At 42.8% G+C, this 20673-nt stretch overlaps 1 protein-coding gene across 7 annotated transcripts in view; it reads right to left on the minus strand.

Moving 5' to 3' along the window:
* The window catches only part of DPP6 (dipeptidyl peptidase like 6), a 787036-nt gene that overhangs the window by 261216 nt on the left and 505147 nt on the right, over nucleotides 1–20673 (minus strand). For all 7 annotated transcript variants that reach the window (XM_084618426.1, XM_084618430.1, XM_084618428.1 and 4 more), the window contains one exon: nucleotides 7658–7772. In XM_084618426.1, coding sequence (XP_084474552.1) covers nucleotides 7658–7772 — 115 coding nt within the window. The remainder of the gene's footprint in view (nucleotides 1–7657; nucleotides 7773–20673) is intronic.

The following is a 20673-nucleotide window of genomic DNA, read 5'->3' on the forward strand; positions in this document are numbered from 1 at the left end:
GGGCAGTGCTGGAGAGCGGCGTGCCCTTTCTGGTGCTTCTTCTGCGCGTCGACCCGCTGCCGGTGCCGCAATCTCCTTCTGGGGAGCTGGCAAGTGCAAGTCTGCAGAGTTGGAGCTCAACCGGGACCAACTCCGGGAGCAGCACCGGGACGGTGTCCTCAAGCAGCACACCATTGCCAGCTTATCCCTTGACGGCACCCGAGGCATGGGCGCTGGAGGGTTTTCCCCATATGGGAGAGAGCTCGCTGCCGACAGCTCAATGAGGTCCTTTGCAGCCTCAAAGGTGCCAGGCGCGGAGGGCTGATCCGTTATGCCCTCGAGCCCATCGTCCACACTGAGCTCACTTAGGTCTGGGCTTGGTGGGGCTTGTGCTGCTGGGACTGCCTGCGTCAGCACCGGTACCGCAGCCTTCCCGCTCTTGTCGGCGCTCGGAGCCTTGGGAGGCGCCGGCCTCCTGTGCGGGGAACGACCGCGCCTTCCTTTAGGCTGTGCCAGGGGCCGCACCGGGAGGATGATCAGTGTCGGGGCCTAGCCTGGCGCTCCGGGGCCGACAGTTTACGGTGCTTAGCCAGTGCCGGGTCTCTCCACGGCTCCGGGGCACTACGCACTGAGGAAGTCTGAGCCGGCGTCGGGCGCTCTGAGCCTGGCGGCTGCAATGCAGCCTCCATCAACAGTTGCTTTAGGCAAAAGTCTCTTTCTTTCCTTGTCCTTGGCTTAAACGTCTTGCAAATCCTACACCTTTCAGTTTGATGTCCGTCCCCCAGGCAACGTAGACACAAGTCGTGGGGGTCACTAATTGGCATAGGTTTGCGGCACGTGGCACAAGCCTTGAAGCCGTGGGCCTGCGGCATGCCCCGTGGCCCGGGGCAGGTGCTGGAGGCCTCCAAGCACCTAATGAGTTAAGTGTCCACAATCTGTATGTAAACTAACTGATAATAGCTACTCTAAAGGCTAAGGGACTGCTCTTGTAGGAGAGAGAGAAAGAGAAAGAGAGAGAGAGAGAGAGATTGGTTGTTCCACGCCGCCACGGGCAGTAAGAAGGAACTTGAGGGGGTTGGGCCGGCAGGGATATATATGCACGGTGCAGTGGTGTCACTCGGGGGGCCCGCCGGCCCAATGGGAGCCACTGAGGGAAAAAGTTTCCAACGCTCGTGCTCGCAGTGCGTGCACACCTAATGTGGAATGGACGTGAACAAGCACTCGAAGAAGAGCAAAGATTGCTTTGATGTGTAATTCTTCAGGTCAGGTGTTTGGGGCACCAGCTAATTGCCTGAACACAGCTGGCTGGGGTTGGGCCAAACGCTGTCTTTTCAGCCATTGCTGTGGAACAGGGGTAGGGGAGGAGACAAAGAGGAGAAGAGCAGAAGCAGAAGGAAAGCTGGTTTCCTGTACTATTTATTCTTCTATGGAGTCCCAGCCCCATCCTTGTAATGTAGTGTTGAACATGTAATGAAGGTACTTATGCTGTGAAACTTAAATACGGGGGCCTAACTGCTGCACTATACTGCAGAGGGATTTTGTACCAGCTACTAGAAAACAGAACTAGGGGAGCATTCTACTAAAGAGGCAGAACTTCTCAATGGCATTAAGATGCTGCCTTCTCAGCACTCTTGAGCAAGAACCACAGTGTTTTCATGATTTCCCTTCTGCTCTGAATTCTGAGTCTCTTGCCCATCTTTAGGATTTGCCGGGAGATACTTTGGCTAGCATGACACTGGTACAAACAAAGCAATCTAGCACTTTTTTTTCCTCTTTTTTTTTTTGCCAACAGTGACATCAAGATTCCCAGACATTGCTAACTGACACTTTAAAAAAAAAAGTCTTCTGATTCCAGTGTGTAATGCAATATGGCATATAGGATTCAAGGAGTTAAGTGTGTGCTTCCTCTGTACATTTCCAGTGGGCCCTATTAAAAACTGAACCCATATGGCATTAGAGGTCTGGTGACAATCCAAAGCAAGTGCAGAGAAGATCAACAGCTTTGTGATTCTTAAAGGAAAGTTAATTTTATCTGTGGTATAATTAATGTCTGCAGTGTTTAATAAGCACTCAGGAGTCAGGATGGTTAGAAGGAGGGCATAGCACTGTTATTAGCTTCACACTGGACGTATGTAGTTCACACCAGGCATGGTCAGAAACTTAACACAGACATTAGCATAGTAGACACTCCCATACTAACATGACATCTCATTTGTCTCGTCACTTCCATGCCACATCTACACAAACTATTTCATAAATACATGATAGAGGCTCTCAGGCCAATGGATGAAGAGCATATGTAATATGAATGGAGCCTAGATTAGGTACATAGCTGGGTGGAAAATGGAAAATTATTGCTTTTCATAGAAAAACCAAATACCAACAATTTTTTGGCTGGAAACCCCCTTTCTGTCCTGCAGTTTTGGGGCGAAAAAAATGGAAAATTTTTCATTCAGCCCTTAGTACACATATTTATTCCTCAAATGCAGAAATAAAGTCAAATTTTGGAGGTCACCAGTGCAGGTCTATCTACTTCTACAACATCGCTGTAGGATCTGATTGCCTGAGGTGTGTTGGTATCATGTGGCTCTAATTTTCTTTACTACTGTTTAATATTAACTTGCTATGGATTTACATACAGTGGAAACAGACTCCTTGAAGCCAATTAAGGGAGGGGAAAATGGCTTTTTACTTCACTGATCTACAGCTACTGAGCAACCAAGAGCTACTTAGTATTAACTGTGAAACATGTTTTGTTTCACTAGCAGGTGCTCAAACATCCTGTACCAAGTTATAATGTTCTTCAGTTTTCCTATTTTCAAACGATGATTGAGTCTTTAATTGTTTTACTTGATTTGGCCTCACTCACTACAAGAACTGAAATAGCCTAACACAAATCCCCTGTCAAACCCTCTATGCAATAATATTTTTCCATGCTCTTCACATTTTTATTAAACCAACAATATAGGTTCTGAGGAACTCAAGGGAACAGATCTCTTCAATTAGTGATAAACAGCAGGGTGCTAATACTTAGTACCTGGTGGCAGCGAACAGAGTAACCAGAATAGGTGTGGGAGGAATGGTAGAGCTACGAAAGCCTAAATAGCAATGCCAGCCACCAGCTGATGGGGAAACTATTTACTAAGAAAATCCACTATGGAACAAACATTTGGATATATACGTTGGGTCCCTGGTCTTCCAGCACAGTCATAAGGACAGACGCTCCCTTGTTTCAACATTGGAACCTGGGGATGGCGTGGGAAAGAGGGCATGATCCTTCCCTATCTGCACAGGCCAGGGACGACTGCACTCAGCCCCAGGACCACTCTCTCCACAGGGCCCTGGGCACTCCTAACGTTCCAAAGGAGCAGAGGATTAGGCAGTGCTATTTTCCCCATCACACACACACGGAGCAGCCGAGCTGCGGCACAGTCTCTCCTTGAACTCAACACCATCACACGGCTGGGCTAATGGGTACAACATAGCCCGCAACGTGCTGTGGAGAACATTAACCTCAGTTAGTGTTGGCCTATGTACATTCAGGTTGGAGACTAACCAAGGACCTTATTCTGTGTTTTGACAGCTGGAATAAGGTGCCTTGAGTCAACATCACACACTCACAAAGTAACACAAAGAAATAAAAGCAAAGCTTCCCCTGACCAAGCAGGGGCCCAGAGGTCTTTCCCCTTACATCTCCCTGTACTGCTCCAGGGCCAGCCACAGGAACCCACCTGCTTCCCACAGCTCCACCTCAAACCAAGTTCTCTCAGCCCTTTATAGGATACACGTGACCCCTTCTCACCTGGATCTGATTATTGAACAAGGCAGGCTGGGCCCAGACTCCCTGGCCCTTAAAGACCACAGCTAGAGCTGTAAAACCCAGATTTGTGCAGCTAGAAAAACAGGATTTCTGGTGTCTTGCTGGTACATAGAAACTGATATCCCAGAAGGATAAGGTGGCTTTAAGCCATCTTTGCATGCCCCATATTCTGGAAAGGCTACTCTAACTTATGCTCAGGTCCCCTATGGGCTATTACAATAACAGGAAATTCAACAATAGAAATTCAGAAAATAAAATGGAAAACACACAAGGGTTTTTTTTTGCCACTGTTTTAGAACAGCCTCCGTGATGCTAGGTACACTATGCTCACCGACAGTGCAGCTGCTGGTAGTGCTCAGTGAGCTAATGCTTTACAGTGACTGCCTTTCACACTATCTCTGTACAAGAAGGTGCCTGTGACATCTGCTAAAAATTTAATAGGGAATTGGATGCACTTACTTACACAGTTAAAGGTCAGACTTGAAAGGAACCATCTTGAAGTGTATCTCCAGACAGTGTTAAAGACTAAGGGTATCTTTACACAGCAGCTGGGAGGTTGTTTCCCAGCCTGGATAGACAGACATGTGCTAGCTTTGCTTGAGCTAGCATGCTAAAAAGAGCAGCAAAGCCAGCACAGGCAATGGCTCGGACTAGCTGTCTGAGTACATACCTAGGGGGTCTGGGCAGGTTTGTCTCTGAGCTGCCCCCCCCCCCAATCCCCAATTATGCTGCTATTTTTAGCGCTCTAGCTTGAGCAGAGCTGCTGGTGTCTTGCACTGGGAAGCATGCTTCCAGCTGCAGAATAGACATACCCTAAGAGGAAACATGCATAAAGCCATTGACTAGCTTTGCTTTCCAAACACGGGGCCCGATCCTGAAGATCTTCCTTAGGCAAACCACCTACTGAAGTCAATGAGAAGTTTGATTGAGAAAGCACTGCAGGATTGGGCCAACTGATAGCAAGCCTTTACTTTATATATTAGTTTCTATCACCTCTTGTGAGAAGGGGCCTAAATATTGTTTGGTAAAGTATCAGTCCTACAACACTGGACTCAAGCAAAATTTGTGCGTTTTTTTTTTAATTGATGTGAACTCGAAGCAGGAACTGGCCCTGCATTTCAAAGCAGGAGGAAACAGCTGCACTCACACAAATCTTTATTTGAAGCCACAAACTACTATGGGTTTTGTGGGCAATTTTGCACAAGCAGATACTCACTAGCAAATATCCGCTAAGACAAGCAGATACAGGACTTGAAAATGCTGCCCCTGCAAGTCTAAAGGAAAAATCTCACAATTTTAGTAGGGTTTTGTAAAATAAGAAATAAAAAAGCAGTTGAAAATTAAGCACCGCTGTTACCAATTAGACTTTCTAGGCATGTAATGAACTCCGCTCATAATTTATGGGCTAGCTTAAAACAGGGATAGTGACCTGTTTTTTAAACATCTGAACCAGCATGAATCTCAGCCTAACCGGAAATTGAACCCAGAGTTAAAACCTTTTTTAAAGGTTTTGATCAATTTGGTAGAGAAATTTAAAGAGGGATATAAAACCCCCTTCCTCAATTACTGGGCTCCAGCCACCTAACCTTCTAAGCAAATCCTCCCCCTTTCCCACACCTACCACTCACCCTTCTTTCTGAAGAGCATGTCCTGATACTGACCCTGCATGAAAACCCCACCATCATGTGCTAGGTATGGATACAATTAATCACTGCTGCTTTGCTTAAAGCTGTATTGCAATCCTGCACTCTGCAGTGGGTTCCCAAATTGCCTCAGACTCTACCTACTTAGGGCATTTGTATCATGCTCATGATTGATTTCTGAAGATCTATGCACTGGCAAGCCTGGGGGAAGCACTGCAGAGTGGGCCATTGGAACAGTGGCTCAAAGCAATGAACTAAAGTGAGAGCTGGTTCCAGGTAAGTGATAGATCTATTAAAGGTAGGTATGAGGGAAGAGTAACTGGACAAAGAAAGGAAGAGGTTTTCAGCAGCAGGCCAACAGGAACAGGACTACTGGTATTATACGGGTGGCATTTGTAGGATTGAGTCCGGGACACTATTATTTATAGGAAAATTTCCCTACATTTTATTTACTCTGTGTGTTCTTATAGTTATATGATATATGTACATGCATATATGTACATCCCAAGAGAGAAAAGGTATATATGTGTGCACACATGTGCTTATACACACACAGACAGACAGACAGACACACACACACACTATTATGTACAAATAAGAGCTTACTCATTATATCTGTTCCCTGTATGTCTTTTGAGATTACACAGCAGATTACTTCAATGACAAGTTATTCACCAACTACTAACTCTGAAGATTCAGTGCAGGAAAATTTCTACCTACCTAGATGATGCAAGCCGAGTCAGCAGAAAGCCTGAAAAAGTAGCTCAATGTGCCCTGAACAGACAGATTCATCTCAATGGGGTGTTAACTTTGAAACCTAATGATGAAGTTTAAACAGTAACCTTAACTACTTTGCTGTGGATCATTTTAGCACAAACATCCAGCTAATGTGCTTATCTCACAATACTAAACTGACAGCTACACCTTTTCAGGTGTCAAAAGCTGCAACTGCCCCCTACCCCAGCTAGCCAAACCTCCAGCTTCCGTCTCATAAATCCTACAATGCAGTGGTGTGTTTTCAATACTAGGACCCAGATCGTCAGTCCACTGATCTTGGCATAGCTATACTTAAGTCAATAGTGCCATGTTCATTTACACCAGCTGAAGACCAAGTTCAAAATTCTGTAGCACACTTAAAATTTAGATGTCCAAATCAAATAAACTGAATATGGTATCAAGTTAAATAGCAGAAGGGATAATGTAGTGGTTGTCTAATTCATTTTCATATTTAGTGTAATAGAAACCTGCATTTCTTGGTTTATCTGAGGCTGACACAGAATCTCTGGGATTATAGACTCCAGACACAGAAGGTAGGTCAAATTTACTAAGGAATACATGGAGCACTGGTACCCACACAAACTTTGGTGCAATCTTGCTCCCAGAGCTTGCATTTGCATGCCCTATGTTCTTCTCATTCCTGTTGCTTCCCTTTGTCTCCTTTCCCCATTTTGGCTCTGGGCTTCTTATCATCTTGCTCCCTAGGCCTGCAACCACCCATCTGTTCTTGTCTATGGAGAATCCTCTCTTTTCCTCCATCAAACCCATCTCTTCAGGGAAACCTTCCACCCTCCATCTTTAGCAACCACTAAACCTTCCTGTTACTGAATTGTTGTGCTATGTCTTGTCTTACATTTGTTTCTCTTGTCTTGTTTGGATTGCCAGCACTTCAGGGCAGGGAAAGCATCTTACCTCTAAACTGTAAATACCCATGGAAATTTACGAGCCATAGAAATATGTAATAATCAATAAATATAATGATGTCACATTAAAATTCATGCCTATGGCCTCTGCCTGGTACTTGGCAGTTATCGTAAGAGAAGTAATTTACAAAGGTTAGGCATACAGAATACAGCTGAAAGATGAAGTTTAAAGATCACCCATTGGGAAGTATAAATTATTTACTCCACTACAAAACAGTGTAGTGCACTGTTGTGTTTTACATTCTTAGAAAAATAAAGAGCTGGGGTCTGATCCAAACCCCACTGAAGTCAAATGGATCCTGCCATCAACTGAAAAGAGCTTTGGATCAGAACTCTAGAGAGTCCTGATATAAAACAATGTTCTGGACAGTGTTCTGCACCCAATGTTAAAGGACGCTAAAGAATAGGAAACTATTTGATCTCTACTTTGCATTCACTTTATCATGTCTCTGCCCTTGGAGGTGCAAAATTAGAAAAGAAAAACAGAAAGCAAGCGAGTTAAAGATTATAAATACCTGGTGTCAGGAGTATAACAGAGGTGACAATCAGGGAGCAGATAACCAGAATAACAAGTAAAGCAATTGCAATTCCTTTCCAGTTTCTTTGTGGAGGATTACTCCCCACCAGCTCCTAGAAATAACAAAAGGACAGGGAATATTAAGTAAAGGCACCAGAACAAGGCAATAAACAACAAAATCCAAACAGCAGTGCACTTTTCCCAGTATATTCACAGTGTCCCATATATCGCTGTGAACATGGTAGCACAAACAGCCACTCAGGCTACAGTTTATTTCATAGTACTATGTTCTGGTGTTTATTTGATTCACTCTTGATCAAAGTATAGAACCAATAAATATGATGGGCCAAATCCATATTTGAGATAATTCCTCTTGGGTAACTCTCTGAAACCACTCTGAAACCTTGGGTAACTGTGTGTATCTAAAGGAGGAGCAGCCACAATGCTTCAAGGGGAGAGTGGAAAGGGTATCCCCTGGACAGTCACCCTTGTTACACTTGTGGAAAAGGGGGTAGCACACTCCCTCCTCCTCACCCTGCCTTACCAGCACAGCTCTTCAGCCTCTGTCTGCTGTGACAGCAGTGCCCAGGCATACCTCCTTGGGGCTAATGAGTGCTCACAGCTATGCAAGGGTCCTCTCCCCAATCCCCTGCGCTTGCAGAGTGAGGGAGGTCATATCATTGCTTCTTCCTTTGTGGGAGTATTTGGTGTGGGCGCCCCTACCCCCAGGGCACAGGTTTTGGAGCAGCCATCATCTGGCACTCACTTTATAGGACTTCATAAATATCTGCAGTCATCATATCTAAAATGGTAAAAAGTTAGATCAAAAGGGCTGTGTGATGCACATTCATTTAACAGGTAGGTGTGAATGAGTCCGGGAAGTCTAGAGGGAGCTACAGTCATGTAAACAGCACCTTCTTACAACGCCCCAACATGCATATTTTACCAGCTTAGCTTCATGTAGACCAAGACTCGCTTAGACTCACGCCCACTTACCACCATGTAACAACTCAGTACTCTCCCCTCACTGAGTCTGCGTGTAAGGAGTTTTAATGTAACTCTCAGGAAGTCTCGTACAAAGACACCATAGAGAGGAGTCCAGAAAGTAAAGCAATATACAGGAGGGTGCAAATATATATAAGATAAACTAGGCCACCCCCTTCCTTGACTTACACCTTTTTCTCGCTCCTCAAAACATACTGCATCAACGTAGACCTCCTTCTGTTCACTGACACGTCAGAAGCAAGTCTTACACATCAGCCCTGAGCCTGACCCGAAACATTCAGAAAGCCACACTGCTATTTACCGATAAGCCTGACATTATTGAGGTTTTACCATATAGTTCTGTTTCCGATCTCTCTGGCATTTCTCACTGAGGGTTTTATGAAGTACTGCATACATATTCATCATCATCATCACTCCCATAACCGCATTGGTCATTGGCGCACCATCACTGATGAGCAATCAATCGTCTCCACCCCTGATGATTGTGTGTCAGTGCTTGAGTCTCCGCGAATCCATTCCTGTCCACTCTTATGTTGTCAATCCATCTCTTCTTCTGTCTACCTCTTCTTCTATTCCCCTGTACTATCCCTTGGAGGATGATCTTGGATAGGCCAGATGGTCTTGTTACATGGCTGTACCACTTCAGCTTGCACTTTTTCATGGTCATCAGGAGGTCTTCATATGACCCAGCGCATTGGGTGATGATGTTGCTGACCACTTCATTAGTGACGTGGTCAAAGTAGGAGATGCCCAGGATTTTATGGAAGCATCTCATCTCTACTACCTGTATTTTCCATTTAAGTTCTGCCATAAGAGTCCATGTCTCGCATGCATACAGAAAAATGGAGATGACCATTGCGTGGGGCAGTTTCAGTTTGGATTCCACGGAGATGTTCTTATTCCTCCAGATTGGCTTTAGCTTTGCCACTGGTGCTGTTGTTTGTGCAGTTCTTGCCTGAATTTCTGCCTTGGATCCTTCATCAGTGACGATTGCCCCCAGATACTTGAACTGTTTCACTGTCTCCAGCTCTTGTCCACTGACAGTGATATGTGAGCTGATCCCATCATGTTTCATCAGCTTGGTTTTCTCTGCACTGATTTCCATGCCATATTTTGCGGAGGTTTCATCCAATCATTTCACAAGGTTGGCAAGTTCATCTTCGCTGCCTGCCAGGCCATCAATGTCATCAGCGAACCAAAGATTTGAGATTGTTCGCTCCCCAATGCTGACTATGCATATGTGATCTTCTAGGGCATCAGTCATTATGCGCTCCAAGTAGATGTTGAACAGTGTGGGCAAAAGAAGGCAGCCTTGCCGGACTCCAACAGTGGTGCGAAACCACTCTCCTATTGTGCCATTGATGAGAACTGAACTGCTGGCCTTGGCATATAGTTGTTTCATGGTAAGAATAAGCTTACGACCAACATTGTACTTCTTTATGGTTGCCCAGAGAGCTTCGTGCCATAGTCTGTCAAATGCCTTCTTGAAGTCAACAAAGACTTGGTAGATGTCCTGCTGGTGTTGTAAGTACTTCTCACATAGAACACAAAGGTTGAAAATCTGTTCTGTGGTACCTCTTCCAGCACGAAAGCCAGCCTGTTCTTCAGTGATGATATTCTCTGCTTGTGGCTTCAACCTGTTCAATATCAACATCATTTTGCTGGGATGGCTAATTAAGATTATGGTCCGGTAATTTTGACACAGTTACAGATTGCCTTTCTTTGGCAGAGTGATAATTAGTGACTGTGTCCACGTGGAGGGCCACTCACCGGTCTGCCAGATCTTGTTGCAGATCTTGGTGAGTACATCTATTACTATTTCTCCTCCGAATTTCATCAGTTTGGCTGGGATGTTGTCAATACCTGTAGCCTTTCCATTCGTGAGTGATTTCACAGCTGTGTCCACTTCTTCATGCAGTATTGGAAAGTCATCCTCCTCTGTTGAATGTGGGCTGTCTAAGACACTAGGATCTCCATTTGTCTGGTGGTTGTATAGATCAGAGCAGTAGTTTGTCCACCTATTGATCAAGTCCCTTTCTTCTGTAAGACTGTTCCCTTCTTTGTCTTGAATTGCATTAGCTTTGGTCCATCTTTCCTTCATCAGATCTTTTACAACCTGGAAGGCTTGTTTGCTATTTTTATTATTGATACACTCTGCAATTTTAGACCATTGTTTTTCAATCCATATCTCCTAGGCCACCTTCATTCCTTTATTGATCTTTCTGCCAATCGCTCTGTATTTATCAGCTTCCTCAGTGCTCTCTTAAGTGTCTCTCTTAAGTTTTCTTCTTATGTCACACATATATAGTATTTTGTTTGTGACCCATGGTTTTGTTTTCTTATGATGTTTCCCAAGGATGTCCATTGCTGTCTCATTCATTACAGAGTGGAAATTGTTCGTCATTGTTTCTACGAGCAAACAGCGGGACAAATTTTCCGCCGATCATTGCTTTAACCATTTAATATCACAGTGGTACAAGTCTACGCCCCTACAACAGACTATGACGATGAGCAAATCGAAGATTTTTACAATGAGCTCCAAGACATCATCAATAAGGTACACAAGAAAGATATCCTGATTGTACAAGGAGATTGGAATGCTAAAGTGGGTACTGACGCACAGGCAGATTGGTGAGATTATTGTGGCCCTTTCAGTAATGCGGTAACCAATGAGAGAGGATTGAGACTTTTGGAGTTTGCCAGCTATAACAAACTGGTTCTCGCAAACACATTAGGAGCACGTAAAGCATCCAGACAATGAACATGGCACACACCTAATGGTCTACATCATAGTCAGATCGACTACATCATGGCACAAAACCGATTTTGTTCTGGTGCTGATATTGGAAGTGATCATGCCCTTGTGATGCTAAATTTTTGGCTGCAGCTAAGGAAAATCGTCAGGCCAAAGTTCACCAGAAACAAGTTTGACTTAGAAAGACTCAGAGACTGAAACATACACATTCACAGGATCTTAAATATTTATTGCACCTTCTCCCCGCCTTAGTTTCCTAGCTTCCACTGGATTTCCCTTAGCACTGAAACATCCAATGGACTCTGCTTTCTGACTAGGTTGAATAATCACTCAGCAAATCTGGGCTTATAGCTAGAGCACTAAAACCTTCATATCTAGACACTCTACTAATTTGGGATTTAGCCTAGTTTGAAGAATTATGGGTGATGGTTTTTTTTTTTTTGCTAGCAAAACTGTTTTGTCCAAATTAAGTGCTTGTGGAGTTCAAAAGATTAATTTTATTTGCTGTGATGTAGAGTTTTTTTGTACAAAGAATGTCATCCCAATGGTACATAAAGTGGGACATTTATGGAAATGTCTCTCCCTTTGATCTTGGAGAAATGATGGGGATAATGCTACATGTCAGTGGCTCTCAACTTTTTCCACATCGTGACCCCCATGTCACAACAAAATAAAATTTTGGAACCCTTCTTTAATGTGGTTTGGGATCAAGGCATACAAAAGGTCTTGAACTCAGGCTGAGAACTCATGCCAGTAAGCATCTGAAAGTGACATCTGTATTTCAGCTGTTTATTCTGTTTCTTGGCTTTGTACTTGAAAGAAAAATATAATTAGAAGGAGCAAATACTTTCTGTTTTATCATTTATATTAGAAGAAGAATCTGAAAAGTAGGTCAGGAACTTTGAGAAATGCAAGACTGACAGCAACTAAATAGAGAAGATAGAAATGCCCTGACATTTTCCAGTGCCTTCCATTTGAGCATCTTCACAAACATTAATTAATTTAGCCTCCAACACCCTTGTGAGTCAGGGTTGCATTGCGATCCCCATATTTCAGGTGATGAACCTAAGACCCGGAGAGATTTTGTGATTTTCCCCAAGGAATTCAGAGGAAGAGCCAGGAAAAGAATCTAGGACATGCCACCTACCCATAGGACCACTTGTCCTTCCCTGTAAAAGGGCCCAGCAAGAGCAGAAGGAACAGAGGGACATATGAAAAGAAAGCATCCAAATTGCACAGTGCTTCTACTGAGTGCAGCCAAAGCCTAACCAAATGGTTCTTACACTTCAATAGGCAAAGGTGGAAGAAGGATGGCGCAAGGGCTTGATCTACTCCCCACTTCCTCCCTTGCAAAGCACTGCTACAAACATGGCAAAAGCACTAACAAGAGACAGCCAGGGCTAGCAATAGCAGTAAGTGTCAAAGATATTTTTACGTGCAGTATCTTCTACTTCTCCCACTAACCAGACAAAGGCAATGTCTAATCCTTGCGACTTCAGAGCAGAATTTTATAGTTTCATTCCATCAAGCATACCACGTTCTCTAGTAACAGTCTGTGCATTACACAAAGTAAACTAATCAATCATTCAGTCAACGACATTGGTAGCTTCTGCTCACTGGAGCTGGGAGTGGGAATGGGCAATGAAATATTAAAAGATGAGTTTCAAAAAAAGTCTGACTTGGTCTTAGCTCCTGTGTCACAGCTGGGCTTTCAAAACTAGTTTAAAGTCCCTCCCTGGTCCCCCTTGCTCTGAGGAAATTACTCAACCCCATGTTCTCACACAGCTTCTCTGGCTGTGGTGCGGAGTGGAAGGTGGGAGAGGCGCAGGGCAGAGCCAAGTCTCCATCTACTCACCCTTCATCCCTTTCCCTGCCCACTCACTTTCGGGGGGAGTAGTATTGAGCAAGATGTCCCTGCTCTTCTCACCAAGTCAGTAGTTCCTTCCCCACTCTGAACTCTAGGGTACAGATGTGGGGACCTGCATGAAAACCTCCAAAGCTTACTTTTACCAGCTTAGGTTAAAACTTCCCCAAGGTATAAATTATTTTACCTTTTGCCCTTGGACTTCCACTGCCACCACCAAATGTTTATCTGGGTTTATTTTTATTAGGAAAGCGTTGTTTGGAAATGTCTTTCCCCCCAAAATCCTCCCAACCCTTGCACCCCACTTCCTGGGGAAGGGTTGGTAAAAATCCTCACCAATTTGCATAGGTGACCACAGACCCAAACCCTTGGATCTTAAGAACAATGAAAAAGCATTCCGTTTCTGAAAAGAAGGATTTTAATAGAAGAAGTAAAAAGTAAAAAAGAATCACTTCTGTAAAATCAGGATGGTAAATACCTTACAGGGTAATTAGATTCAAAACATAGAGAATCCCTCTAGGCAAAACCTTAAGTTACAAAAAGACACACAGACAGGAATATTCATTCTATTCAGCACAACTTAATTTCTCAGCCATTTAAAGAAATCATAATCTAACGCATATCTAGCTAGATTACTTACTAAATTCTAAGACTCCATTCCTGTTCTGTCCCCGGCAAAAGCATAACACAGACAGACCCTTTGTTTTTCCCTCCCCCCAGCTTTTGAAAGTATCTTGTCTCCTCACTGGTCATTTTGGTCAGGTGCCAGCGAGGTTATCCTAGCTTCTTAACCCTTTACAGGTGAGAGGATTTTTCCTCTGGCCAGGAGGGATTTTAAAGGGGTTTACCCTTCCCTTTATATTTATGACACGCCCCGCAAATCACAGGCAGGGTGAAACATTGGCTGGGATTTCTTCCTGGAGCTCTAGAAAAAAACAGAGTTGCATCCGATGAAGTGAGCTGTAGCTCACGAAAGCTCATGCTCAAATAAATTGGTTAGTCTCTAAGGTGCCACTAGTACTCCTTTTCTTTTTGCGAATACAGACTAACATGGCTGCTACTCTGTAATCTCAGTAGGAGAGCCAGGAGGCAGAGCTGGATTACCCAACAGGCAGACTAAGCACATGCTTAGGGCACCAGCAAAGCAGGGGGCACCAAAAAAAATAAGATTTTTTTTTTAAATTTGATATTTGATATTTCAAAAAAAGCACTGAAGTAGTCATCATGGGAAAAATCAGAACTTTGTTAGACTTCCTTACACTCTACTACACACTCTTCCCCCATTTTTCTGTTCTCTTTTACCACACAAGTCAAGCTCTCCAAAAAAAAGAACTGGATTTGAAAAAATGTACAGACCTCTGTCAAGCATTAGCAGACCACTTACACACTTTGAGGAGTGATTTCGTAAGATTTGAAGACATATCAAAAGATATTTTGCCTGATACTAACTACAAAGAAGCCCAGTCCTGCAAGCGAATCAGGAAAAAATAAGCAAATGATAGCAGTGCAACAGAAACAGCATTGAATCCTAGAGACAAATTTTGCGTATCTACTTACTACACTATAATTGATACAACTGAAACTCATATGAAGAGGAGAGGTGAAGTGTACAAAGAAGTATCAAGTAGATTTTATTTTCTAAACAATATGGACTTATCTGACAAACAATACTGGCAAGGTTCCCAAAAGCTAGTTGACTCATACCCTGTTGACTGGAACATGAATCTCTGTGGAACAGTACAGCAGTTCCATTGTTATATGCATGCCAAGTTTAATGAAACAGGAAAAATGAAATTCAGTCAAATTGATCTTCATGACACAACATTGAAAGATGGAATACAATGTATTTCCAAATGTAGAGATCGCACTACGTATTTTTCTAACATTGATGATTACTAACTGCTCCACAGAACGCTCTATTTCTCAGCTGAAAAAAATAAAAAACCCTCAGAGAACAACAATGTGTCAGGACAGACTTGATTCACTTTCCCTATTGTGTATGGAAGCGGACATGCTTCGTCGAGTCAGCTTCAATGAATTTATCCAGAATTTTGCAATCAGAAAATCTAGAAAGAAGCTATTTTAATTTCAGCATACATGTAAGTTTTGTGTCATTTCGAAAAATAAAATATTATTTTATGGTATAGTATTGTTTTTATTTTGAATTACATATGGGAGGGGCACCATAATCTTTTCAGTGCTTAGGGCCTCTAAAGGTCTTAATCGGCCCCTGCCAGGAGAGGTTATTCCTTTTTATTCCCCTACATGGCCAAGTAAGGGCTGTGGCCAGCAAGGCCTTTGTGATGATGTTCATGATACCCACACTGTATGATGGGCTACCTCTGATACCTCAACGTTCTGTAACCCAAACTGCAGTTTAGCTTACAGAACACGACTTTGCTTCATGAAAACTGGGGCTATCCTACAGAGGAGGGTTCACTGGTAAAGAACTTTAGCATGCTGGAAAGTGGGGCTCCTTATTTCTGAAACGCTGGTTTCTTTTAGTTTTAAAAAATATACCACAAGGAACACACACCAAGTCACTCTCTTGGCAATCTAGAATAAGGCCTCTGGTACCCACACAGACCATAATACTAAATTCGCTCCCAGGAAAAAGGAAGCACGTGGTAGTGACTGTGGCCTTCATTCCCATGGAAATATGTGGTCCATATTTGTGGTACCAGGAGTTAGAGCTCCTGGTATAATTATAAAAGGTAGCTGTAGAATTTTGTTTGCCAGAGTTACCTGAGAAAACATTTCCGCAAACAAGCAAGCTATACTGCACTGTGTTATCCTAATTCAAAGCATAGTTATGGGTTAGAGGTAGAAACCTTTTGAAGGAAATGTTTGAATTTTATATACCTTAGAGCCTGACCCAACTCCCATTGAAATCACTGGAAAATCTTCAATGACAGTTGGATTAGGTCCTTGGATAAACTGTAAATAAAAGGGAGTGTTAATGTATCAGCACTTATTCTTCTAGGGCTTAGGTTTGCCCACAAAACCCAACCTTTCTGCATTCTCAGGGGGATTTTCTTGCACAGATTAAGGGCTTTTCTATGCGGTGAGTTATTGTGCAGCAAGCTGGTATGCTGTATGATTCACATCCCGGCTTGCATGAGAAGTTACTCACTGTATAGACAAGCTCTAAATAGCTGCTAATCTAATGCTCCATTTGAACAAGTCAATGTGGTGGACTATTGGGATGCAACAAATCCATACATATTTTTTGCATGATCCTATATTGGAAAGCTTGATCTCTGAAGTGTTGGTTCCAGCTGCAAAATCTAAATGTAGCTCAAAGAGTGTCTTTTCTGCCTTCCTAAATATTAAAAATTCATATTGGATGCAGCACATGGAATACATTAGATGATGATTCCAGCAGTGTGTCGGTCTTGATGCTGCTACACAGACCAATATAACTTTTCAAAGATTTATTTTATCCTACACTTATTGAATTTTATTTGAGATCTTACACTTTGTGGAAGCATTTGGCTAGAATGTTGTAATCCTATCAACATACTAATGCAGTCATAATCAATTGTTACTGTCTTACAGCCCTCAGCATGACAGAAGGAACTGAAGCAAGGAAAACCTATGTGCCAAGAAAAACATTATAGACAATAGTTACAGACAATAGACAAAAGGTCATTTCAGAGAATATGCAGTCCTGAGGTTTCAAATATCTTAGCTCTTACAGTGTTGTAAGAACAAACTGGCACGTAGTGTTAATAGAGAAAAGGGGAAGTCAAAGCAGCTGGTTTCTCCTAGGGAAGGCAGAATTCACTTTGCCTAAAGTTGAATCTACTTGAATATTATGACTTGAAAGTCTGATGTAAATTCCAGCTTTCCTGGGTTTGCCCTCCACCTAGGGCAGGATGACAGCAGGAGGAGAGAGGAGAAAGAAAACATAAGGGAGAATGGTGAATTATAGAGGAGAAAACCATCGGAGTGAAAAACAAATAGAGACTGAAAAGGTTGAGCAGAGAAGGGGAAAGAAAAAAACCTGATAAAAACAGATACAGAACTGTGTACAGAACAGCATACAGAACAGCTAAGTCATTGGGAACTGTGCCCTATACAGAAGAGGCTTCCCTTTAGCCAGAAAAATGTTGTCACTTTTTAATAAAGCCATTAATTCCTGAAAACAAACTAACCCCCCACCACCCAAAGGATTTAAAATTACAGGAAGAAAACGAAAGATTCACAAACTCAAATTAGTTTTAAAAACTCTGATATAGTTCCACAGATTAATAAAACTTTGAATTAAGTGAGGTCTGCCCATCCTTAGATCCGAATGTAGCAGAGGTTTATGGACATCCTTAACTCTATGTACTTGTGCATTCCCATTGAACACATAATAGTATCATAATCCCACTAAATCCCTAGTCATCCATAAAGTCCTCCAGCAACACTACAGTAGACAAGACCTGATACTTCTACCATCAAAAAAAGGGGAAAATATTGGTAAAGCCTCAGGCTTTTATATATTACAGAAGAGCAAAAAAGGAAACTTTTTTTTTAATTTGCAAGTGACCTTTAAGGTCTTTTAGACAGCAGTTCCTGAAACAAAAAGAGGAGTATAAACAATAGACAAAACAAAAATAGGTAAATGGCTTTATTCAACAAAGTTTGGGTTACTTCTGTTCTTGTCCTCATCCTGCAGCTTAATTCTCAGTGTCTCTCACAATGAACATGCTGTAATGGGGAAGGAACTAGATTAGGACCATAAGGACTGTGGCCATGTGCTTTTTCTATCTGTGTTTTCTAATACTTTTGTCTCTTTCAAAGAAGCAATATTGGGTCACTACAACACGCTGTTACTTCCCAGTGACTTGCCATTTCGTACTGCAGTGGAGGCTCTTCTTTCTGGAAAGTTGTCCCCAACTCCCACCCCTTGTGTTGGGGTGAAGAATCCTCCCATACAGTTTTTAGGAAGACAGGAATTTACCCAGGAATCACTCCAAGGTACAGCTCTAATTCCAACACCTTTATCGCAGAATCACAACATCACTGAAAAGGACAGTTCATGTTAATAAATTCAAGGCTTCACAAAAGAACTCAAACTCTGCAGCACAAACTCTCCTCCAATCCTGCAGTCTCTGATGGAATGGCTTATTGGTTTTCAATGGGAGGAAAACTAGCAGTAGGAAGGGATTTCCTGCCAGGGCTCTAGCCAACCAGGGCTCGGGGAGAGGCCAGCTCCTACTTTCTCCCCATTCCTTAACCAATCGGGGCTCTGGGGGCAGAGACAGTCTGCACAGCACTGCTGCTGTGGTGGGAGCTCCATCCCTATAGAAAGCCTCTTCCATCATGTCAGAATCTCCAGTGCTGTCAGCTCACAGAGATGACCATGACACAGACTGACAGAAGTTGGGGTAGGACCCTGCAAAGTGTTAAAGTAGTTCTAGAGAAATGTTAGCAACTAATCCTACAGATGGGATCCTATGTGGCATTAAGGGACTATGAAGTCCAACCACACTTACTTTTTTATTACCCCAGTATTTAATCTTTTGTTGCTAATTGTTTGCATTATGGTAGTGACTGGAGGCCCCAACCAAGATCAGGACCCCAGGGTGCTAGGCGCTGTGCAAACATGTAATAAGAGACTATCCCTGGACCAAAGAGTTTACCATTTAAATACATGAGCCAGACAAAGGAAGTTCTTTTACCCTCATTTTATAGATGGGGAGAGAGACAGAGAGAGACTAAGCAACATGCTCAGGGTCCTTTAGGAAGTTTGCAATAGAGGCAGAAATTACCCTGTTTTCTGAAGGCTCAGTCCAGTGCCCTGTCCATAGGGCCATCCTTCCTATCCCAAGCAGCCTATTTCTAGGAAGTCTTTCTCTGCTACCTTTAGCTTAATTTCAAGTTGTTACAAAAAAAGATGATTTTTTAAGTATACAAATTCCCCCCCCCCCCTTTTGAAATGCACATTGCGCCGGTTTGTTGCCTTAACCATTGATTTTCCCCTCGAAAATTCAGGGAAACTCAAACAAACTATTGTGTTATTCATATGACAAACAGTGAATTCAGACAGCCAATCAACTGAAATTCAACACAGTAACTACATAAAGTCCTGGAGACAGGTAGGGACAGAGGAACCTGAGCTAAGAAATATTTCACAGAGTTATTTCATTGTATAGTTCAAATAGACTTTCCTCCTAATATTTGTTGATGCTGAAAAGATATGCTCTATAAATTTCTTTTATGTTTCATGGGCCATTTACCACGGGTAGAGAGGGTAAGAACAAATTACAAAACCAATGATGCATACATCTCAGGCGCATGAAACAGGTTTCTAATCATTTCTGTTTCTTGTAGGATGATATTAGAAGAGGGAAAATCTTGAGATGTTAACATACCTACATAGCATACAGAATTCAGAACCTGATCTATGCTGCCAATTTTATTATTACCCCTGATTAATTTATTACTTCTTGGCCCAACGGTATTAATATGTATTGCATTCAAAGTACTGAATTTATAGTTAACTTTGGATTTCATTCTAATTGTGTGTAACAGTGAAACCACAAGAAAAGGGTATGTTAAGGCCCCCTGTGGAACTGATTTAATCTGAAGATAAAGTGATGTAATGGAGTACATTAAAAAATGAAAGCTAGAAACTAACCAATTCTTACAGACACCAAACCTGTGGCCTAAACCCTGCAGCATTTACAGAAAACCTGATCTAAATCCCACTGAAGTCAGTGCAGAGGCTTCAACATAATTCAGTGGACTTTGGATGACACCCACATAGTCCTTACCGAGATGAACTAATTAGCTCAAAATCCTGACTCCACTGAAGTAAATGGCAAAAATTCCGATTGACTTTAATAGGTCATGATTTCAAGAGATGAAATTCCTCATTGACTAAGTGAGATTTTTGGGCTATCTGAATTTCACCTGGGGCCGAATCTACCCCTTACACATGGGCCACTTCTGCAGCATGTAGATGGAAAGAATCCTTCCCGCAAAGCTATGGAGCCACACTATGTCTCCACTGGGAATGGGGAGATTGACTGGTGACTTCACAAAGTCATTTTCACTGGCAGGCGCCCTGCCCAGTACTGCTTCCCCTCCTTCCTCAGTAAAGATGCATGCACCCCCTGCACTTCCTCCCTTCTTCCTTCCCCCTGACACCCTGCACAGAGGAACAGCACCAGTTCCGCTCCACTGCAGCCCTAAGTCAGGAAAGCATCTCCATTAAGATAGCACCTAAGCACATATCTAATTCATGTCCTGGGAAGGGATGGAGTGAAGCAGGTGCTTAAGTGCTTTTCAGATTTGGGGCCTCAGAGACATTTGATTCCACCATGAGGAGGAGAAGCCTAATCTGCCCTGTACTGAAAGATACCAGCATGAAGATAAAACAATAAACCAACCAGAC

This window comes from Lepidochelys olivacea, assembly GCF_965140295.1.
Source record: "Lepidochelys olivacea isolate rLepOli2 genome assembly, chromosome: 2".
In the NCBI taxonomy this organism is placed as follows: domain Eukaryota; kingdom Metazoa; phylum Chordata; order Testudines; family Cheloniidae; genus Lepidochelys; species Lepidochelys olivacea.